Raw genomic sequence first — 25,241 nt, 5'->3', positions numbered from 1 at the left:
ATTATTTTAATATCAGTATTTCACTAGTCATGTAATTGTTCATGATAAAAACTGCTTTAACGTCAGTGTTGATCTTTCAAATAAGTTTTCAGGTTGAAAACTTTTATTGTCAATAACTGGCCTATCATATATTAAGACAATTGGTTATGTTGAATTTTTTTTTAAATAGAGCATTGGTCAAATATTGTGAGTGGACACTCAAAACTTGTCTAGTCATACTTAAATCTGATTTTATGTTAGACTTTGTTTCATCAAATAAATATTTTATGAACAACAGCATTGTTGATATAATGTCTTCCTCGTATATAGGCTAAACATAATGAGTTGTTATGTATCTACAAATACATCTTCGTAAGAATTGTCATGAGAAAGTACTCAAAGACATTTCGAAGCTGCAAATAGAAATAGTGCTTGAATTTTACTTTTTTGACCTTGAAAAGTGCTTAAAAAGTGCTTGAATTCCGCTTGGAAATGTTTGTACGAACCCTGTTAAGGTTATATGATTGGAACAACTATATAGTAAAAACAACCTTTCTAGTTTAGACTTCAGATTAAAACTGTTGAAAATAAAGGCAGAATTAAGGCAGAAAATGTCGATACTTCCGTTTTGTACGATACAAATATATTTCTGTCCATGACTTGGTACTGTCATAAAAATATGTAATTACAAAATACTTTCAATATTGCCCTATTGGTGCAAAAAGGTACCATGTGGCATTGAAATTAGAAGGCACATGGTACTTTTTTGCACCAATAGGGCAAAATTATAATCTTAGCTTCCATAGTTGTCTTTAGCTTGATCAATTTACTAATCTTTTACAAAGAAATTAAGCTTTGCTCTGGGAAAACGGGGCTTAATGCATTTGCGTAAAATGTCCAGGATAAGTGTTTGCAGTCTGCAAAGGCGGGACATTTTTCCTTATATGGCTATATATGGCTATAGTAAAATCTTGTTAACACTCTAGAGGCCACATTTATTGTCCGATCTTCATGAAACTTGGTCAGAAGATTCACCCCAATAATATCTTGGACGAGTTAAAAAATGATGCTGGTTGGTTGAAAAACATGGCTGCCAGGGGCGGTGCATTTTTCCTTCTTTGGCTATAGTAAAACCTTGTTAACACTCTAGAGGCCACATTTATTTTCCGATCTTCATGAAACTTGGTCAGAAGATTTGTCCTAATGATATCTTGGATAAGTTCGAAAATGGTTTCGGTTGCTTAAAAAACATGGCCATCAGGGGGCGGGGCATTTTTCCTAATATGGCTATATATCATGCTTTATTAAAACCCCATTTTCCCAGAGCAAGCCTCATTGAAATCAGAAATGCTTTTTAGCTAACCTGAGCACAACGTGCTCATGGTGAGCTTTTGTGATCGCCTTTCATGTGTTGTGCGGCGTGCGTCGTGCGCCATTAACATTTGCCTCGTGAACACTCCATAGGCCACATTTATTGTCAGATCTCCATGAAATTTGGTCAGAACATTTGTCTTAATTATATCTTGGATGAGTTCGAAAATGGTTACGTTTGCTTTAAAAACATGGCTGCCAAGGGGCGAGGCATTTTTCCTTATATGGCTATATATGGCTATAGTAAAATCTTGTGAACACTCTAGAGGCCACATTTATTGTCTGATCTTCATGAAACTTGCTTGGTCAGAAGATTCATCCCAATAATATCTTGGACGAGTTCGAAAATGATGCCGGTTGGTTCAAAAACATGGCTGCCAGGGGGCGGGGCATTTTTCCTTATATGGCTATAGTAAAACCTTGTAAACACTCTAGAGGCCACATTTATTTCTTATCTTCATGAAACTTGATCAGAAGATTTGTCCCAATGATATCTTGGATGAGTCAAAAAATGGTAACCTTTGCTTGAAAAACATGGCTGCCAAGGGGCGGGGCATTTTTCCTTATATGGCTATATATGACTACAGTAAAATCTTGTTTACACTCTAGACGCCACGTTTATTGTCCAATCTTCATGAAACTTGGTCAGAAGATTCATCCCAATAATATCTTGGACGAGTTTGAAAATGATGCCGGTTGGTTGAAAAACATGGCCGCCAGGGGGCGGGGCATTTTTCCTTATATGGCTATAGTAAAACCTTGTTAACACTCTAGAGGCCACATTTATTTCTTATCTTCATGAAACTTGATCAGAAGATTTGTCCCAATGATATCTTGGATGAGTCAAAAAATGGTAACCTTTGCTTGAAAAACATGGCTGCCAAGGGGCGGGGCATTTTTCCTTATATGGCTATATATGACTACAGTAAAATCTTGTTTACACTCTAGACGCCACGTTTATTGTCCAATCTTCATGAAACTTGGTCAGAAGATTCATCCCAATAATATCTTGGACGAGTTTGAAAATGATGCCGGTTGGTTGAAAAACATGGCCGCCAGGGGGCGGGGCATTTTTCCTTATATGGCTATAGTAAAACCTTGTTAACACTCTAGAGGCCACATTTATTGTCCGATCTTCATGAAACTTGGTTAGAAGATTCACCCCCAATAATATCTTGGACGAGTTCAAAAATGATGCTGGTTGGTTGAAAAACATTGCTGCCAGGGGGTGGGGCATTTTTCCTTATATGGCTATAGTAAAACCTTGTTAACACTCTAGAGGCCACATTTATTTTCCGATCTTCATGAAACTTGGTCATAAGATTTGTCCTAATAATATCTTGGATGAGTTCGAAAATGGTTTCGGTTGCTTAAAAAACATGGCCACCAGGGGGCGGGGCATTTTTTCTAATATGGCTATATATCATGCTTTAGTAAAACCTTGTTAACACTCTAGAGGCCACATTTATTGTCCTATCTTCATGAAACTTGGTCAGATGATGTGTCCCAATGATATCTTGGATGAGTTCAAAATGGTTACGTTATCTTTAAAAACATGGCTGCCAAGGGGCGAGGCATATATAGAAAATGGTTCCGGTTGGTGGAAAACCATGGCCGCCAAGAGGGCGTGGCATTTTTCCTTATATAGCTATAGTAAAACCTTGTTAACACTCAAGAAGCCATATTAATTGTACGATCATCATGAAACTTTGTCAGAAGATTTGTCCCAATGATATTTTGGACAAGTTCTAAAGTGGTTCCAGTTGCTTGAAAAACATGGCCACCAGTGGGCGGGGCATTTTTCCTTATATGGACTTATGAATCTTCATGAAACTTTGTCAGTATATTTGTTTTAATGATATCGTGAATGTGTATGCAAATAGTTCTGGTCTGTTGAAAAACCGTGGCTGCCAGGGTACCCTTTTCACTAGTAATGAAAGTTGGAAAGAACATATTGTTCTAATGACATCTTGGGCTGCACAGAACAGGACAGTTCCTTTGAATCTCAGGTGAGCGACTTTGGGCCTTTCAGGCCCTCTTGTTGAAAGGAAGTCTCATCTTTGCAAAAATCCAGTTTAGGCAGAAAGTGTTGTGTGGACTGCACAGGCTAATGTGGGACACCACTACGTGCATTCATTAAACCCCATTTTCCCAGAGCAAGCCTCATTGAAATCAGAAATGCTTTTTAGCTCACCTGAGCACAACGTGCTCATGGTGAGCTTTTGTGATCGCCTTTCGTCCGTTGTGCGGCGTGCGTCGTGCGCCGTCAACATTTGCCTCGTGAACACTCCAGAGGCCACATTTATTGTCCGATCCTCATGAAATTTGGTCAGAACATTGGTCTCAATTATATCTTGGATGAGTTTGAAAATGGTTATGTTTGCTTTAAAAACATGGCTGCCAAGGAGCGAGGCATTTTTCCTTATATGGCTATATATGGCTATAGTAAAATCTTGTGAACACTCTAAAGGCCACATTTATTGTCCAATCTTCATGAAACTTGGTCAGAAAATTCATCCTGATAATATCTTAGACAAGTTCAAAAATGATGCCAGTTGGTTGAAAAACATGGCCACCAGGGGGCGGGGCATTTTTCCTAATTTGGCTATAGTAAAACCTTGTTAACACTCTAGAGGCCACATTTAGTTTTCGATTTTCATTAAACTTGGTCAGAAGATTTGTCCCAATAATCTCTTGTTATCTCAGGTGAGCGACTTTGGGCCTTTTAGGCCCTCTTGTTTATGAAAGTGATTATAATGCAGTATATCAAACATTTCTAAGTACTTAAGATTTACTGCTAGGTATTGTGCTTAAGTCATTACACCAAAAAGTGATAAGAGATAACATCAACATTTTACAATTAACATTTCACAATTTGTCTGGAAGCAGTATTTTGTTCTTGAATATATAATCCTAGAAGATGGTGAATTATTGAACAGTTTCTGGAAATAGGAAGCCACCAAATCAATAGTCTGAATGTGCACACATCAGTATGTGTCTGTTATTCCCTAACAGTATGGATAAAGGCAATATGGTGACAACAGAGGAATATATTATTGTTGAAACCAAGACTAAGACTTCAGAATTTTTTTGATGAAGATTCTTGGACGTTCATGTTAAAAAAAACGAACAAAAGCAAAACAAATAAACAAACACAATAAACAATTCACCAAGCAAACAATCGTACATGTTCACTTGGTCATTCTTCCACTATAAGTGAAGATAGATCAATAGAGAATACTAGGTCGGTGCCAAATAAAGCAAAGTTTATTTTGCGAGGCTTAGAAAATCTGAACCAGGAGCCTTGGCGAGTGGTTCAGATTTTCGTGCAGAGCAAAATAAACTTTGCTTTATTCGGCACCGACCTAGTATTTGAATTATCCCATCAATTTTCTTAGTCGTAAATTATTTCTTTAAAAATAGAATAGGAAAATCGAACTACACGGAAAATCCCAAAGTTATTTTAAGCAAACATTGTTTCATTATTTTAATCGTGCCGAGCCTAATACATTACAAAAAGATCAGTAACTAACCTGTTTTTCTGTTTATCATACCTCGACGTCCCTTATTTTTAAGAAACAATGAAAAAAAAAAAAATGAACAACTGCAGCTTTAGCGTGAAAGAACATGCATTGTGTTGTATGACGTGTTAATAATGACGTCACGAGTACGCGCACTTAATATTTGTAAATAATGTTTTTTTGCTTTTTTAGTTGCATTATGTGTTAAAAATATATTACATCTTGGTATCAAATTGTTTGTTTTGTTGAATCTGATTCTATTTTACTAAAAATGATTACTTTATAGTTGATTCAGAGTAAAATGACCATTCTCCGCCGCGCGTGACAGCTATATTTCTGCACTGCTGAAATAGAGGAAAAATTTTTCCACAGTGGTTTATTTCGACAATGCACGTCTGATGATGGGATAAAAGATAATAGACAGAATCTTGCTTTACCTCTAGAGATGTACTGCTTTGAAATTGTCAAGTTTTCTCTAAGTTTACAGTCATTAATTTGTTTGTTATTATTTTTGGACAACATGATGTGGTTTTGTGGTCATTTGGAGATACAAAGAGCTAGATATCTGTATTACTTTCATGTATACAGAGTACTGTCTAAGGCCACTAGATTGTTTCTATTTTTGGGGAGAGAGCAATTAAACATTAAGTTCAAGTCAGATTATTTATATGTCAAGGCTGTGTTTAAATTTAAATAATATTGCCCAATACACATATTAAGAAAAAGCTTTATTTATCGCAACAAATACAAAAAAATCTATATCTGTAAGTGTGGTTTGTTCTTGTTCCAAGAAAACTTTTCAGCCAAACTCTTGAAATATTGTACACATAGACTGGTTGGTTAAATCATGATTTCAAACATAACACATGCTTCATATTTCAAGTTGACTAGACTGGAAATGAGGACGTTTTGTGTTGTAAATCAACAAGTTTTCTATACAACATTAACTACTTCTACATCCATTATGGCGATGTGGCAGGGATTTATCTTCCTTGATCTTTCATTAGCCACCTCATAGGTCCAAACTGTAATTTGAATCTTTTAAGAGAAAATAAATCTCGACTAATGACTTGGGTTTTTGCATCTTACAGGAGCAGCAAACACCTCTCCACATCGCTGCACGCCTCGGTAACGTGGACAACGTTGTCCTGCTGCTGCAGCACGGCGCCAAACCAGACGCGACAACAAAGGACCTGTACACACCCCTGCACATCGCTGCCAAGGAAGGCCACGAGGAGGTCGCTAGCGTACTCCTGGAACACGATGCAAACCTTAACATGACCACAAAGGTGGGTGGGGTATTACAGTGATTTTTGTTGTTGTATATTTTACAGCTTGTGCCTTTTGGATTGGCAAAAGTAGCGCAATAAACCATGAAATTGGAAAAAATATACATTAATAATATGATTATAAGTTAAAGTAACAGTTTCACAATTGTTTGACTTCATTTCATAATTGATAATATAACGTGCTACAAAATTATATTGCTGTAAAATAAACTCAATCAACCAATAATTGAGTTTATTGGAAAAGATTGTGAATTTTGTGGGAAAATATTTTGTCTGATTTATGGGAAAAATGTTGCTTTTTGCAATTAATAACAGCCTGTAAGAAGCTGTAATGTTTTGTAAAAAAAAAACACAGAGGTGGATGAGGTAGTGGATAACATGGGTGGGTAAATAGGGGGAGTGCCTCATAGATAGGTAAGAGTTCTCTTGCAAATAGCTTATATACTTTATAAAGCAAACAAAATGACCAATCACACAATCGACAAAAATTTCATAATATTTCATGATAGGCTGTATGATATACCAATGACTTTTTATTTCTTACTACCTAACATCAAATGTGAATGGTAATTCATAAAAAAGACTTGTTTCGTTACTTTTATAGAAGGTCAAGATAGACTTTATGATGTACTGATTACTTTTATTTGTTTATTACCTAATATCAAATTTAAATGGTGATTTACAGTCATAAAGAACTTCTTTTTTTCTCCACTTTTGCAGAAGGGCATTAACCCCCAGCATAACATCATGTAATGTCCACAAATAGAATGATATGGCACGATAGACTTCATAATGTTTCAATGACTTTTAATTTCTTATTGCCTAACATCAAATCTGAATTGTGATTTACAGAAGGGCTTCACCCCGCTGCACATTGCGGCCAAGTACGGGCAACTGAAGGTGGCCAAGCTCCTCCTGCAGAAGGACGCCAACCCTGACGTGCAGGGCAAGAACGGGCTCACCCCCCTGCACGTGGCCACCCACTACAACCACGTGAGTGTGGCCCTGCTGCTACTGAACAACAAGGCATCGCCTCATTCCACCGCCAAGGTATGTTTAAATGTTTATTTTAATTGATTGCATCGAAGCCTTAGGCTAATTGAAATGCTCTCGAGTCAGTTTCCTTGGTAGAACCAGTATAATAGCTCCCACAATTGGGATTAATTAAACCCATGACCTCCCGGTTGCTAGGCAGCCAGTAAGCTTCATAGCATCATAAGGATGGAACTGTATCATGATGAAGGCAGGGAAAATAAATTAAGCCTCATTCTGGGAATAGTGGGCTTGATGCATGTTCGTAAAGTGTCCTCCAAGACTAGCCTGTTTAGTCTGCACAGGCTAATCAGGAATGATACTTTCCGCTTTATTATCCCGCGCCATAGGCGGAGGGATATTGTTTTGGCGTTGTCTGTCCGTCTGTCCGGCACTTTTCTGTCCGGAGCCATATCTTGGAAGTGCTTTGGCGGATTTCATTGAATCTTGGTATGAGTATATATATGGATAAGAGGATGATGCACGCCAAATGGCATTGTACGACATCTGTCAATAAGGGAGTTATGGCCCTTTGTATCTTAAAAAAATGCTTTTTTGTGTCCAGAGCCATATCTTGGAAGTACTTTGGCGGATTTCATTGAAACTTGGTATGAGTATATATATGGATAAGAGGATGATGCACGCCAAATAGCAGTGTACACCATCGGATAATAACGGAGTTATGGCCCTTTGTATCTTGAAAAAATGCTTTTTTGTGTGTCTGGAGCCATATCTTGGAAGTGCTTTGACGGATTTCATTGAAACTTGGTATGAGTATATATATGGATAAGAGGATGATGCATGTTGGCGTTGTCCATCCGTCCAGAAGTATATTGGCGCGGGATATCAATTCAATGAATTTGCTTGTGGATTTTTTTGTTTAAAGGAAGTTTCTTCTTAAAGTTTCTTCTTATTTTGGACAACACTTTACGTACATGCATTTATTTATATCAGTTTTCCTATAACAAGACTATTAATATGCATCATCTATTAAGATGGCGTGCACAGAATTTCAATGTGAACAAGATAACAGAACTTATGACAACACATGTTAGAGGATTGTTTTTAGTTAATCATTTATTATTTTTATTATTACTATACATTATTGATAACTTAAAGCTTACATTCTTATTTACATTTGGTCCTTGTCTTGTTTGATTTCATATTTAACCCTTTAGCACTAAGATACATATTTTGACACATTTGTAGTCCCTTAGAAAGTTAAATTTAATTAAAGACCTCACTGGATTCAAGTTTAAAAGGGTTAATTTCCAATCCTTAGAAACTGGTGAGCAGCCAACATCATAAAACCTGAACAGACTCCAAGTTAGTTGCAGGCTGTTCTGGTTTTATGCTGTTTGTAGCCGTTTTCACTTTGCTTCTGAGTTGGAAAGGGTTAAGAAAACCAGTTGTAAATGGTATTAACCGTTTCCCAATTAGAAGCTAAGTGAAAATGGCCGCAAACAGCATAAAACCAAAACAGCCTGCGGGTACCTTGCAGTCCGTTCAGGTTTTATGCTGTTTGCTGCTCATCAGTAGCTAGGGGTTGGAAATGAGGCCTTACAAACTTGAGTTTTGTAAGAAAGGTATTTAATTAAATGTAACTTTCTAAGAGACTACAAATGCGTCAAAATACGTATCTAAGTGGTAAAGGGTTAAGAAAGTTTACTTTAAAGCCCCCTTGTGTGGTAAAATTCAAAAAGCCTGATCCAGTGATGGACTATCAGTGTTTGTTGCACTTGTCTGGTCCTTCTCTGTAATGATGCTTTGCCAAAGTGTTTTTCTCATACTTTATACAATATGCACTTTTTATATGTAAATTTGCTTTCTTACTAATTTTATCATTGAATTTTAATATTTGTTGCTAATCTTTGTAACCTCACCTAGTGATTGGTTCTATTTTAAGAATGGTTACACTCCACTGCACATTGCGGCTAAAAAGAACCAGATGGACATTGCCACCACCCTACTGGAGTACGGGGCAAAACCGGATGCAGAGTCAAAGGTGGGAAATGATGAAAATGAATAGCTTTTCACATTACAGAAATTTATTATAGTATTCATTTTACAAAGTTAAATTATAAGTAAGTTTTGTTATGCCCCTGGTAGGGTGGCATATACCAGTCAGACTGCCTGTCTGTGTGTCAGTCGGTCCGTTACTCAGTCTTCCTGGCATTCTCTTTTCAGAGTAATTTTTCTTAACGCTTTCATATATTTACCTGATTTTTGGTTTGTGTGTCTATCTGCATGACTTACAGTTCAAATTTTTTCCGGTCCATTGATTTTTAAGAAACAGGCCTTGGCCTTGAAATTTTCTCTAGAATAACAGTTTTCTAAATGCGTTAAGATATTAACATTATTGTTGGTGTGTGAGTCAACCTGCATGAATTGCAGATCAAGTTTGAGTTTAGTTCCGATCAATTGTTTTGTCTATTATAAGCATGTGATGTCTCTATTTGTATAATGTAATGTTTCTATTCTTACCATGTAATGTTTGTAATTGTAGAACGGTTTCTCACCCCTGCACCTGGCCTCCCAGGAAGGTCACACTGACATGGTTTCTCTTCTGCTCGAACACAAGGCTAATGTGAACGCCAAGTCCCATGTGAGTAATGACTGTGAACGAGGAATAAGTCACAAATCTGCTTTCATGATTTTCTCATGTAAATTATGTCATGAAAATTGCCTGATTCTTTAATGTAACTTAAATCATGAACGTTGTACTACGATGTACTTACACACCAATTCGAATGTTATGTGACATGCCTCATGCACAAATGGGTCTTATGTCGAATGAGGAGGCGTAGCTCCAGCCTTTTGCAATTGTCAAGTCTAGTCAAGAGCAACACTGTCCCCTATAAAGTCACGGAAGGATTCGTGGCCTCATTAGCAGACAGGGTCGCTCTTTAACAGACTGTTTGGATGCACAGGCTGGTCCCATTTGAGAAAAATACTTTTATTCCATTTGGGATTGGACCCAATACTGGCCCTGATTTTGAACGAAATAAAAACACTGTATACAACGCAATCTAATCACTGTGGGTATATTGTTAAACAGTGACTGTATGAACTATGTTTTTAATGTTTTTTATCATTAACTGGATATGTTGCACTTGATAGATTGGACAATTCGTGGACGGAACGTCCCATGTAAGACTACAAAAGTTTCCTGTTTATACCCGTCCCTTAGCTAATGCTGTTTAAATCATACACATGTTACAGGCTAACACATTTGGTTTACTGTTTATGCTAAGAAATGTTTCCGAACATATTGCATAATATTGTGTAAGCTTTTATCATGTAACTCTGTCTTTAAAAATGTATGGTGTATCGTATATGTAATGAGAATATACCAATTTTTTATCAAATTATTGGTAATGTGTAGAACTATGTGTTGAAGTTATTTATTAAAATGCTTTTTTTGAGCATAACATAAACAGCATTCAGGCATAAGGGAGAGTGTTGATTTCTAAAGCTTATCCCAATATATTGAGCTCTTTTTACTTTTCTTAAGTTTAGCTTTCTCTTTAGATTTTTTAAGGCCACCATTACGGTGATTCTCTTTATTTATCAGCTTGTAATACAGACCAGAAAAATAAACTACCAATTATGCACTAATTAATGAAGACCATAAAAACTACCAATTATTCACTGAATAATGAAGACTGTAAAAATTACCAATTATTATCTAATTAATGCAGGCCAGCAAAACTATCAATAATTCGCTGATTATTGAAGACCAGTAAAAGCAACCAATTATTAACTGATTAATGAAGACCATAAAAAGCAACCAATTGTTAACTGATTAATGAAGACTTTAACAAGCAACCAATTATTAACTGATTAATGAAGACCAGAAAAAGCAACCAATTATTAACAGATTAATGCTTTTATTTCTCTACTTCTCACCATCTTTGAAAAATATATTTTATTATTTATAGAAATGGAATACATCAATTAATGATGACAAGAATTTTAGATTTGATTAACATTCTTTAAAGAAAATACAGCAGACTAACATTTTGTAGTTAATATAATATGTAGTTATCCATAATAATTCATTTTACATATTTATGTAGATAGTACTAGATCCAACACAATTTATTTCATATATATGTATATTTATGTGTCAGAAATATGATAGTCTACTGTTGCTGTAAGACTTTTTTGCTGTCCACATAGTAGGCATATACAATGTGGATTATTAAATTGAACAATATCAGGGCCCTGTTTCTCAATACTTTGTCAATTAGGCTACAGTTTTTAAATTTTGGGTAAGTTTTTAATTAATGAAAAATAAATATATTTTTTTAATTTTAGTTTATTCTAAATACTTTTGTTATAAGTAACTTCATGAGTTTAATTTAATTTACATCTAAAATTATTGAGCTGTAAGCCCTATTGCCATTGCCTTTTAACCCTTCCCCACTCAGAAGCAAAGTGAAAAATGGCTATGTGCAAACAGCATAAAACCAGAACAGCCTGCGAGTAACTCACAGTCTGTTCAGGTTATATGCTGTTTGCTGCTCGTGGAAGCCTTTAAAACTTGAATTTAGTAAGAAAGGTATTTCATTAAATTTAACTTTCTAAGGGACCACACATGCATCAAAATACGTATCTAAGTGGTGAAGGGTTAAGTTGTTATTCCTGAGGTGCTGTTATCATCTGGGCCTAGTTATCACTCAGGCTAAGAAGACAAAGTTATATCAGTTGAGACAGTTTAAACACAAAACATCAGAAAATAAATTATTCTATTGGATTACTTTTAAGTTTGTTCTTTAATTGAGTATTTTTTTTTCGAATTATGGCATGTTATGAGTTCTTCTGTTTCTCAAAAGTTGCGTTGACCTTTGCTTTATTCTATACTGCAAACAGACAGTTTACGTACTGTGTTTTGAGTTGAACAGAGGAAGCTTTGTTTCATGCCTCCAGCTTCTAAGAGGAAGAGTGTTGTTACTTAAACATATCATAGAATTGACTGTTTAATTAATTAGTATTTTGCATATCTGTCAAACAAGGTGGCCTCACCTTTATCAGAATTTGTATTACTCTGCTTGTTGGCTATAATTGATTTGGGTGACAATAATTTAAAAATATATTACAATTTTACAAGTTTAGAGTAATATGTGTAAGTTAATTAAATTCTGTTGTCTACTATAATCCTTTTAGGTCTTAGGCTTACAAGTAAACAAAAGCATGTTTTGATTTTAGTTTTGTTAATAGGGCTATAATAAGGGTCATTAACAGTTTTCCAGTTTCCATGTTATTTTGCGTATAACAATGTTTAACATGTTTTCTTTGGAGATGGGTCTTCGCTTAAGACATTTCTCCCTCAAAGATTAATAACCAACATGGCTTGTTGAAATATGTTTTCTAAAGCAAAAGCTCTGTAGTCTATAAAGAGTCAATCCTGTCTCGAACAGTTCTGCTTTTTCTTATAAAAATTCAGTGATATGAGAAGTACATATTTTTTTTTAGTATAGGATCTTAAGAGTGTAATTTTTTAAACATGATTTATTTCCAAAGTATAAATCTTTTATTATATTTGAAATGATATTGTTTAAGTATCAATAAGAAACAAAAATAAAAGTAAATATATATTAATCTATACAAAGTAAAACTGTTATTTTTTTTTTGTTGAAGCAAAAAATAATTGCATCGATGACAAATCAGTTGACTCCAATTTCACAAAATCTTGATTGGAAAATTTAACGGTTTAGTTAACCTAATTTGTCTCCCTTATAGAATGGCCTAACACCCATGCATCTGGCTGCCCAGGAGGATAAAGTCCCGGTCGCAGAGGTGCTTGTAAAGTACGGCTCACAGATTGACCCGCAGACCAAGGTTAGTGGTGTGTCACCTTGATTTTGTGACTGTCACATGCTTGACCTTGAGGTTGTGGTGGTTGTGGTGGAGTGGTGCGTACAATGTCTGCCTAGCTATCAGGAGGTCTCAGGCTCCAATCCCACCCTGGGAATGTTATCAATGTCTACTTTGTTAATGTTTCTACCCAGTAAACAAACTGGAGAAGGTCTCAATAAGCTGATGGATTTCAATGCAATTTAAATGCATGGCTGCAGTGGTGTAGTGGATTTGGTGTCCGCTTAGTGATCGGGAGTTCACGGGTTCGATCGCCAGTATGGGAGCATTCTTTAGATCTCCCCCATAGACACCAAGTACTGGTTCTAGTCCCATGAAACGGACTCGAAAGCATTTCAAATAACTGAAATTCTAGAATTTATCTTTATCTTCAGCTTTCAGCAACAATTTATGCTCAATCATAAAAAATTTCTAAGTGCAGAAATATTTACACTGAGATTATTCTACGTGTGGCAAATCACATGGTTAAAGCACGGGTTGTAGTTGATAGTGCTGGCAGCTACTAACATTAAAAAATCAGAATTTTAGAATTGCATCATTTGCATTTAAATAATATGTCTTAATAAATGGAATTGTTATAGCTTTATCGGTATAATAGACATTTCAGTTCATTACTTTTCTTATTTTGAGGCTACTTTCAACTTTCAGGCTGGCTACACACCACTACACACTGCATGCCACTTTGGACAGATGAACATGGTGCGATTTCTCCTCGACCATCAGGCGTCAGTTAGTGCAACAACCAAGGTAAGGCCTGGCAGCTTTGTTTGTGTAACGTTAAGTTTTGAAGGCATAAATATCCTTTTCCCGCTCGGAAGCAAAGTGAAAATGGCAATATATGCAACCAGCATGAAACCAGAACAGCCTGCGAGTAACTCGCAGTCTGTTCAGGTTTCTTGCTTTTTGCTACTCATCAGTATGTTAGGGTTCGAAATGAAGCCTTTAAAACTTGAATCTTGAAAGTTGTTAAATTGAATTTGATATGATAGGGGCAACTAACGGATCAAAGTGTTCTTCTGAGGGGTAAAAGACTAATACTTAAAAAAACAGACATCTAAAGTGCATACAAGCGCATACACTGATTTCATAATTAAAGTGAAATTTGAGTCATGGATCATGAATATACTGTCCACTGGGTCCACTGTTTTGTGTTATACTTGTTGAATATCACAAATAAATGGACTGGGAAAAAAGTAAAGACATATTTAGTTAAATTGATTGTGATATGAAGCAAATCTGCAGTGTTTTGCAACATCTTGTTTCACTTATACAATACATCTTATTTAACATTTCCAGTGCTGGAACCGAATTTTGAAGGCCTTTGCAAACAGTTTGGATCCAGATGAGACGCCACAGAACGTGGCGTCTCATCAGGATCCAAACTGTTTGCTATTCTGATAGTATTCTTTGAAAAAAATCAAAGAAAATGCTAATTTTAGAAATTCAGCAGACAACATTTTTGCAGACAACAAATTTCCCAGCATGCAAAGGGTTAAACCTGGAATGTATGCAAGGGAGTATAATTATACAGCATTTGTTAATGCCACCCAGTTATTACATCATGATAGTTAAAACTATGTTGTTCAAATGGAAAATTTACCAATTATTGATTATGCTTAAGGTAATTGATTTCAATCTATATTCATACTTTGATATTTGCCCATAAAAGTTCCCAGGGCTTGCAGAGGTAATTAACAGTTACAGATTTGCCTTTTAGAAGCTATGTCAGTTTCATGTACATATACAATGTACATGAATTGCTTATACAGATTGGCTAGAGTTGTGTTTTGAAGATTTTGTTGTTTAAAATCAAAACTAATATAGAACATGAGAAATGATTTATCGTTTGAAGTGGGGGATCTAGATGTGATGCTATTAAAGTTGTCAAATAACTGTTAAATGTCAAGTATTCAGACCATTTGGTTAGCAGCTAATATAAAAATGGTTGCTGTTTGTTACTGGTAGTTAAATCAGAGGTTTGAAGACTAATCCAGAGATTGCTGTGACTTTGGACTGTTTTTCATTTAAGATAATGTTAGTCTGTTCACATTCATACTTGTTTAAGAATTTGTTTTTAGCTCACCTGATTGCTCAGGTGAGCTTTTGTGACCGGTCTTTGTCCGTCATCTGTCCGTCGGTCTGTCCGCCCGTCCATCGTCCACATTTGGTTTGTAAACACTCTAGAGGCCACATTTATTTCCGATCTTCATGAAACTTTGTCAAAAGCTTAGTCCCGATGGAATCTCGGTCGAGTTCGAAACTGGGTCGTGCTGGGTCAAAAACTAGGTCACAAAAAAGTAACTTTGTCAAAATGTTTGTCTTAATGATATGTTGGTTGAGTTCAAAAGTGGTTCTGGTCCATTGAAAAACATGGCCGCCAGTGGGCGGGGCAGTTTTCCTTATTTGGCTATAGAGAAACCTTGTAAACACTCTAGAAGTCACAATTTTTGCCCAATCATCATGAAAGTTGGTCAAAACATTGGTTTTATTGATATCTCGGACGAGTTCGAAAATGGTCCAGATCGGTGAAAAAACATGGCCACCAGTGGGCGGGGCATTTCTCTATATGTATATAGTGAAAACATGTGAACACTCTAGAAGTCACATTTTTGGCCCAATATTCATGAAATTCGGTCAGAACATTTGTTTCCTTTATATGAGAGTTGAGTTTAAATGGTTCCGGTCAGTTGAATAACATGGCTGCCAGTGGGCGTGGCAGTTTTCCTAATTTGGCTATAGAGAAATCTTGTAAACACTCTTGAAGTCACAATTTTTGCCCAATCATGAAAGTTGGTCAAAACATTGGTTTTATTGATATCTCGGACGAGTTCGAAAATGGTCCAGATCGGTGAAAAAACATGGCCGCCAGTGGGCGGGGCATTTTTCTCTAAATGTATATAGTGAAAACATGTGAACACTCTAGAAGTCACATTTTTGGCCCAATTTTCATGAAATTTGGTCAAAACATTTGTTTCTTTGATATGAGAGTTGAGTTTGAAAATGGTTCCGGTCAGTTGAATAACATGGCTGCCGGGGGGGGGGGGCAGTTTTCCTTATTTGGCTATAGAGAAACCTTGTAGTAAACACTCTAGAAGTCACAATTTTTGCCCAATCATCATGAAAGTTGGTCAAAACATTGGTTTTATTGATATCTCAGACTAGTTTGAAAATGGTCCAGATTGGTGAAAAAACATGGCCGCCAGTGGGCGGGGCATTTTTCTCTATATGTATATAGTGAAAACATGTGAACACTCTAGAAGTCACATTTTTGGCCCAATTTTCATGAACTTTGGTCAAAACATTTGTTTCCTTGATATGAGAGTGGAGTTCGAAAATGGTTCTGGTCAGTTGAATAACATGGCTGCTGGGGGGGGGGGCAGTTTTCTTATATTTATATAGTAAAAAAAGCTTGTGAACACTAGATAGAAATCACATTTTTTGCCCGATCATCATGAAACTTGGTACAAAGATTGGTTTTATATATATCACATAATTAATGCCATAATTATTGCCCTTAGATTGTCCAAATTTTCATTATATTATACAAAATCCTTGTAAACCCTCTAGAGGTCACAATTTTGTTTCAGATTTTATGAATCTTAGTCATAATATTAGTTTTTGTAAGCAAAAATTGATGTTTGGTAAGGGGGGGGGGGGTCAACTCAAAATATAGGTCACCAGGACAAATCTTACAAACACAAAAACACTCCATATGCCAGAGTTTTGGTTCAATAATGATGAAACTTGACCAGGATGTTTGTCTGGACAATATCTAGGTCAAGTTTGACGTTTGGTAAAGATTGAATGAACCTACTCCTCTCAGGTGAGCGAACTAGGGCCATCTTGGCCCTCTTGTTTAAAGAAAGTTTGTATTTCCCTTCTGCATTTTAAAAAAAATCAAAAAACAACAACAACTTAAGACTAGAGATTGGTTTTGCGATAGGAGATACCAACTCCTTTCTTCCCTATATTTTCATTATTTTACTTTTTCATGTTATTTATTATCATCAATGCATTTTTATTGCGTTTATGCTTAAATATATAGCAAATAAGTCTTTCTGTATCAATATATATGTTGGTAAGAGTAACTTGCAAATAAAAAGTTCAGAAAATAGATAGGACAAAATATATTTGAGGGTTGGCAATTTTGAATGTTATTGGTCTTTTTTTGTTTGAAGAATGAATTACAGTTCTTAAACCTTTAGGAATGAACTGACTTGACATGGGTGGTCTGCTAACTTGATTATTTTTTTTTTAAACATAACCTAGAGCATCTACCGCATCCATAGCATGCATGCACATTGCAACCTGCTTGTTTCAGCTGGGTTACACTCCACTCCACCAGGCCGCACAGCAGGGTCACGTTAACGTCGTCAACACGCTGCTTAAGAACAAGGCTTCGCCCAACGCTGTCACCAATGTGAGTTTTCGCCATGCATGATGGCTGTCAACGAGCCTCTGGAAAACTGGGCTTCTTGCATGTGCATAAAGTCGTCCCAGATAAGCCTGTGCCGTCCCCAAAGGCTAATCAGGGACGACACTTTCTGATTTTATGGTATTTTTTGGTGAAAGGAAGTCTCTTCTTAACAAACTCCAGTGTATTGTAGTGGTATTTATTTTGACCTTGCGGTCAAGGATAACCCATGAAAGTGCAAGCACTAATTTCCAATGGGGTCCTTTGGTTTTTGCTGAAGAGACAGCAAGCAGAAGAGACAGTATTGGGATACAAGGAATCCAGGTGCGATACCCTAGCTCTTTGCGAATAGATACCTTGGTTCTTTTACGTGCTCAGTGTATAGCACCGATACACGCGAGAATTACCTGGGTTTCATACCAGTACATCTCTAGTTGGGTGGGAAACACTTGAAGCATTTCTGAAATGTCCAGTGCCCCGGCCGGGATTTGAACCGGGGACCTCTGGAATGGTAGACCAGAGTGTTACCACTCGACCACCGCACCACCCAAGCCAGTGAAGCCAGAAAGGGTAGTTTCCGATACGCCTGATCAGACTTCACAGGCTTAGCAATGATGAAACTTAGCGCACATGCATTAAGCCCCATTTTCCCTGAGCGGGGCTCAAACATTCACTTGATGGTTCCTGAATCCATAGCTTTTTCAAACTCGTATCTCACGACTATGACATATCCTTTTTTTAACTAATAAGTGCTTATAGCCAATAAAGCTGATAGCTACTGAATTGTCTTGTACATATTACAAATAATTTAAATGCTCATATTTTCCCTGAAAATGTTTAAATAAATGTAAATATGGATCTTTTTTTATTGAATTGACAAACTTGCTAAATCTTTTTTTATTTTTTAATTTTTATTTTTTTTTATTTATTTAAATAACGTATATGCTAATATTTTCAGGGATAGTGCGAAGAAAAGTGTTGTCTGATTATCAGTGAAAATGTAAAATGCTAATTAACTGTATTAAACATATTTCAAAATAAGGAACATCCTGATATTTTCAGTGAAAATGTTAAGATAAATTGTGTAAATATTGATCTTTTTGAACATAATGGATATACAAGCTAAATCATTGGATTACACACACATACAACAAACCAATCTTGCTTCCCCAGAATGGCCAGACGCCACTTTCGATTGCCCAGCGTCTGGGCTACATCTCCGTGGTGGACACTCTCAAGGATATCACGGAGGTCACGGAGACCATAACCATGGGCGACGACAAGTACAAGGTCGTCTCCCCAGAGACCATGCAGGACCCCTTCCTCTCGGACTCGGAAGACGAAGGAGGTGGGTACTTGTGTACATGGGGCTGTGAAAATGGCTATATGCAAACAGCATAAAACCGGAACAGGTTTTACGCTTTTTACTGCTCATCAGTACTTTAGGGTTGGAAATTAAGCCTTTAAAACTTTTCCCTTTGTCACTCAGATATGCATTTTGTTGTGATTGAAGTCATTTTCAAAATCAAATTTAATGTAAGACCTTTCGTAATAGATTCAAATTTTAAAGGCTTCATTTCCAGCCCTTATGTACTGATGAGGGCATTTTTAACTAGTTTGTTTATGTTACTTATGTTACTTAAAGTGTGGTTGTGTTTTGATGTGTGACATTACACTTTAGTAAGGCATTTATATGTATGAACATAATGTATTTATAAAGATTTAAGCATGGGCACTTTATAAATCACTGTTTGTTAAGTTCTTAATAAACGTTTATATTACTAAGATCTTAGTAAACCAACACAAAATGTATGTACTCAAACTACTTGTTTATTATGTACAGGAGAAATATGAAATGTTAATGTTTCATATATACTAACTAACTAATTCCTTTTTTGTTTTGATGATTTCCTTTATGGCCCAAGTTATAGTTTTGTCGTATTTGTCATTTTGTTATGTTTTCTCTCTGCCTCTTATTTGTTTATTTTTCTTTTCTTTCCCTGAATCTTGCACCTGATTTGTTACTTTGTTATGTATGTCTTCGTTGATTGGTCACTTTGTTGTCCTAGATCCAGCTAGTCCCTCCCGCCGTAAACATGGTGAGCAGGGTGTACTTTTGTAGATAATAATCATATTCATCCAAACCCCTTGTTTATTCACGCAAAATGATAAGCCTATAGAGTTGGTCATCATAATTTAGTCAGGTGCTGAAGTTTGGAAGTCTTTTTAATCTATTAGTTATGAAAATATAATCCTATACTTTATTACACTAATTTTGTAATCTGCAAGTTTTTTTTATTTGCAAGTTTCATACAACTATTTTGAAACTTTAATTTATATTCAAACTTCTACTTTTACAGTATTAATTTTTTTTTCTGTTGTAAAAAATCTAGACATGTTAGGAAAAAACAAAACAAGCCTTCACACACACAACACGCACATTAAGAGAAGGTTTTAACTTTAATCACTTCCTGACCAACTCTAATAATACTGGCCTAATCACTTCCTGACCAACTCTAATAATACTGGCCTTTTAAATGCTTATTCTGATTTGTTTGGCCAACTTGCACAACAACAATTATACATGTCTTGTTCTGAGAAAACTGGGCTTAATTCATGTGCACAGGCTAATCAGGGACGACACTTTCCGCTTTAATGGTATTTTTAGTTTCAAGGAAGTCCCTTGTTACGGAAAATCAAGTTTAAGCGGAAAGTGTCGTCCCTGATTAGCCTGTGTGGACTGCACAGGCTAATCTGGGACGACACTTTACGCCCATGAATTAAGCCCAGTTTTATCAGAACAAGACACATACAATCATTAAGAAACAATATTGGTGCGCAAAGTACTTTAGGTATGCATTCTGTTTTATATACAATCTTATCTAGATTGAAAGAATATTGTGCCAAATTCATTTTTTAATTCTAAATCGCATTGCAAGTTGGCTGAATTTGTTTAATAATTGCGCTAACAGTTTTTATACTGCATGTCAAACATTTATTTCTATATTTAATCAAATTTAGATTAGTTTTGCAATACTGGGATTCATATTTGCGCACATCTATTTATTTCATTACAATGTCATGGTTTCTTCTGGATATACTTCACACCTATTTATTTTAGCTATATTGCATTGAAAGCCATAGGCTTATCAAGATGATTTCAAGTAAGTTTTCTGGGTAGAACCAGTACTATGCGTCTGTGAAGAGATCTAAGGAAAGCTCCCACAGTTGGTATCAAACCCATGACCTTCCGGTCGCTAGGCAGACATAAATGTAACACAATGCTCTTTAAACACAATTTCTATTTAGAAAATATGGCTGATATAAAAAAATGTAAATATCATTTACATTCCCCCCTTTGTACAGTAATTATTTGTATACTTTCATTTAGAATATGGAAGGTGGCTGACAACCGGTAAGGCTGTTTCTAGGTGAAAGTTATATACATGTATTATATTTGAGGCTAAGCCTTAGTTCAAATACTTATGTTGTCCAGTAAATTGTTTTGGTATTCCAGTGTTGGTTACTGGTTTTGAGATTTTATGTGGGTATCATTTGTATAATTATTATTGATATACAGTATTATTATCAATATCATTTTATTATTAATATTAGTAATAGTAGTTTAATTATGATGATGATTATCATTCTTTTATTGTTACTTGTTTTTGAACAGGTATGATTTTTTTCACCTGTTCACTTATTTATTTATTTAGTTTTTCATTTAGATGCTTTGATCGGATTTTCAGTGAAGGGTGTTTACTTATTGGGCCTAAATTAAAATTGAGTTTGTTTGCCCTTTACCGACCGACCCACTTTTTACCCCCCGACCCAAAAATTTTTATTGCGATTTCTGAAAACGTATTTTTTTTATTTTCGTTTTTTTCGACGATGATTAAAGAGCCGAAAGCAATATTTATTCATGCGCGTATTTATATCCCTGTCTATTATTATCGCCCCTGACCGATCTAGGTCGCTCCGATGGTTGGAATTTCATACGCCCCAGAATAGACAGTAATGCAAGCGTCTATAACCAGCATCGCGATCGGCGGTGTTCCGTGAAAATGGCCGAACGACATCATACTTAACCATTGGTTCGCGAAAGTAGTCGGACATATACGACTTTACGTTCGTTGTACACGTGTTGTTAACGTGATCCAAGATGGCGGACAATTAAAAGAAATAACGATGCTCAGCGAGAACAAATAACTATCGAATTTACGACGGACATCATATAATTAGTATCGATTAATGAAAAGAGCGTGTCATTCTACCATGGAGCATAGGTTTTAGATACAAATAAAACTCTCTTTTTTTGCAAATGTATGAACTGAATGTCACAGAACAAGTGATGAAGTGTTTGAAAATTGGAATGCAGTCTACTCGCAAAGAAAAATACATCTAACAGTTACAGGATTTTTTTGTCGAAAATGCAAAATAAACGACAAACATGATTTGATTTATATGCAAGTGGATCTGTGTTTAATCCGATTCATGTGCATATTCTGCTTTATTATGTTTGCCACACTGAACAGTTTACTGTAATGGCATGTTAGTGAAATGGATATGTAAAGGTAAACTTATTTAATTTATTAATGTCTCTTAGCTAAATACATCGACAACACTCAAGTATATATGTTTAAAGCGTTAGTATATCCACAAACTGAAACTAACACCCTTAATTTATTTCCCCAAATCAAGTTTTCATGCTTATGTTAGTTGCAATAATACAACTCCCAGCTATTGACCCTCTGAGCTGTACGTATGTACTCATAAAAGCTCAGAGCATTCAAGAAGAAATAATGCTTTATAATAATGTTCAGTTTGCCCTTTTATGAATTTACTTTTCCATGCTGAGACTATGCACTAACCGGTCAAACACTTAAAATTGAGGCCTGTAAAAACTTCAACAGGCCTGTGAATTGTTTCTCCTGGTAGGCAAGTCTGGCCTGTAAAATGTGATGGTCTTTCGCCACGTCTGAATTTTTCCATTAAAGGCTTTGGGCTGTCTTTCTACACTCCTTCAATGCTTGTTGCATGCTAATTAAGCCCAATTTAAGGGAAAGGTTTAAGTTAAAAATAAAAGCTGTCTGGCTGTTAATAATTACAAATGCATTTGAGCAATTAAAATCATATAATGAACAAATATTTGATGTAATAACACACAAGCATGCATTTGATATTAATATATGCAAGAAACAGCAAACAAGATAATGTTAAGCTACATAGGGCTTCGTACACTGCAACAGTTCTTTAATAAAAGTGTTTTAAATATTCATAGACTATTAGTGTATTAAAAATATAAATTCTCAAATAAAATAAAATAATTTTCCTACCTACCTACCCACCTGTAAAATTTAGGGTCGGTAAAGGGCAAACCAACAATATTTTAATTGTGGCCTTATGTGGAGGATACAAACAATTAAACATTTTTGTTACAAGGACAATGTTATACATAATGGTAGACAAACTGTTTGCTTCAATTTTAATTCAATTTTGTACAAAGTTATCAAGTAATTTTATAACTTCAAGAATGAGTTCTCTACCCAAAATAAAGTGGACGTGATTTGAAATTATTTACTACAGACATAAATATAAATAGTTTTTTTCATGAAATGGTTAAATGGCACCTTTATGAGGTTATGGTTATGAAATATAAAACAAAATCTTGTCAAGAACAAACATGATTTCCGTTGCTTTGTTTGTAAAAATACCCTGTATCTTGCATATGATTATGATAGCTGCCTTAACCCCATGCTTGTGTCTATCTTTTTAGGTTCCTTGAGATCAGGGATGTCCTATCATCGACATAGTTCTTTCAGTAATGGGTCTTTATTTATACCGCTAGTTATGGGGGTGTATGAATACATTTCACTGGATCTGCTATGGGGGAACAAAACAATGTTTTAAAAAAAGTTTTATTGGCGACTAGTGTAAATTGTGTACAAAGATATTAAAAGTGTCTGTTAATTAAAAAAGAAATCCTTTAATTATATATAATTCAGTATTATTGATTATTGGAGACTTAACCCTTTGCATGCTGGGAAATTTGTCGTCTGCTAAAATGTCGTCTGCTGAATGTCTAAAATTTTCTTCAATTTTTTTCAAAGAATACTATCAGAATAGCAAACAGTTTGGATCCTGATGAGACGCCACGTTCTGTGGCGTCTCATCTGGATCCAAACTGTTTGCAAAGGCCTTCAAAATTCGGTTCCAGCACTGAAAGAGTTAAAGTCAAAACAGAATTGTTTGGAATATTTTATCTGCACGTAAACAACTCAGATCACCAAGTGCAGGGTAATGCAAATATAAACTTGTTTCAATCAGAAGTCAGCTACATTAGCATTTAATATAAAATTTCTTTTCCTATAGCAGGTCCAGTTAAGGAAATTAACACAGTTACATTATCATTACACAAATATTAATCTTTATATTATAGTCAAGGGAAGGAATCTACTACCTTTTTTCAGTGACTAACCTTGCCAGAGTTGTCCTATCCTGATACCATTATTAGCTCCCAGGTGGCCGGTGCATTAACCCTCTCCTATAGGTCCTATCTGTGTGGCGTTTTACTTTTCAGCAAACTCTTCTTGTCTGCTAAATGATTTGTAAAAAAATGTTGGATATAACCTAGTTCTAGATTATCTTGAAACTTTCTGAAAATTGAAAATATAGTGTCTATTAGCAATAGATAAACACCAGTTGTGTCAGACATTCCAGAAAAAGTTTTTGTGTAAAAACTCAAAGTATCATTAATATAGCGTAAATTGATGGGTTATAAAATACACTGTAACTCCAGTATAAAGTAGATGACGGGGTCCAAGCCATGCAACAGCGTTATAAACGGACAGCGTTATAAGTTTTGAGCTCATTTACTGCAAGGGGCTATAAAACCAGGTATAGTATAGCCTTTAATATAGGTCCTGTTTATTGCCATGCTGTGTTGTCATCCGCAAATACATGCATATAAACCGAATCGTATCGATAACAGTATACATACCACTTTTCTAATGTGCACATTTTTCCGATAATCCAATAAAGTTACAATATCTCTTAAAAAATAATAATCTTGAACATTTATGAAGATAACTATGTTTAAGAATTTCATAAACACAACCATATGCATACACCATTTGTCAGAAGTGTAAAGAGAACAGTGCATTATGGGGCAGAGCCTTCATTGGACGAGCGAATTTCAATTTAGATTGAATGCAATACGATGTATGTACAAAGAAATCTTTTATTGCAACATACGCAGTCATGCAAAATGTGCTTCCCGGTGACTTTCTGATACCGGGCAAAAATGAAAGTGAATCTCTGTTAATAATTGCACTGCATTAGCATGTAAATAAATCGTCTGGATTATTTAATTAATTTCTCGTACACGAACTGAAAGATTAAATGCCTAGTCAAACTGCAATTATATCAAAGTAAGATTGTTTTAATTGTTTTGAATAACTTTAATTTGATAATTATCCCGCTTGCACTTAACTTATTGATATTTGCGAACCGAACCACTCTGATAAGGAGTACAGGTAATAATCACTGACACGCGAGTTTTTCACACCTTTATTGACATTACACAAAAGATTAACACCAATTAGCTGTCAGTGTTGTTTAACCTCGAAGCGATTGAAAACGGTTGTATAAAGCAATCAAGATGTAATCGCCGCCATCTTTGAATTTTCTGAAAATACGCGAAGTTGCATAACATGGATTTGAATCAGAAATGGAAGGTTGGAGAAAAAACGGGAT

General features: G+C 35.5%; 1 protein-coding gene across 8 annotated transcripts in view; it reads left to right on the top strand.

The window, feature by feature from the left end:
• LOC127868048 (ankyrin-2-like) overlaps positions 1 to 25,241 on the top strand; it is a 211,708-nt gene that overhangs the window by 43,108 nt on the left and 143,359 nt on the right. For 7 of the 8 annotated variants that reach the window (XM_052409624.1, XM_052409621.1, XM_052409619.1 and 4 more), the window contains exons 15-23: positions 5,963 to 6,160; positions 7,013 to 7,210; positions 9,099 to 9,197; positions 9,699 to 9,797; positions 10,313 to 10,342; positions 12,938 to 13,036; positions 13,721 to 13,819; positions 17,394 to 17,492; positions 18,660 to 18,834. In XM_052409624.1, the coding sequence (XP_052265584.1) occupies positions 5,963 to 6,160; positions 7,013 to 7,210; positions 9,099 to 9,197; positions 9,699 to 9,797; positions 10,313 to 10,342; positions 12,938 to 13,036; positions 13,721 to 13,819; positions 17,394 to 17,492; positions 18,660 to 18,834 (1,096 nt within the window). Of the gene's footprint in view, positions 1 to 5,962; positions 6,161 to 7,012; positions 7,211 to 9,098; positions 9,198 to 9,698; positions 9,798 to 10,312; positions 10,343 to 12,937; positions 13,037 to 13,720; positions 13,820 to 17,393; positions 17,493 to 18,659; positions 18,835 to 19,555; positions 19,586 to 23,262; positions 23,308 to 25,241 lie in introns of all 8 variants that reach the window. The other variant, XM_052409617.1, reaches the window with a different exon arrangement.

This window comes from Dreissena polymorpha, chromosome 2 (assembly GCF_020536995.1).
Source record: "Dreissena polymorpha isolate Duluth1 chromosome 2, UMN_Dpol_1.0, whole genome shotgun sequence".
NCBI classification, from domain to species: domain Eukaryota; kingdom Metazoa; phylum Mollusca; class Bivalvia; order Myida; family Dreissenidae; genus Dreissena; species Dreissena polymorpha.
This window is presented reverse-complemented; position numbering and strand designations above follow the sequence as displayed.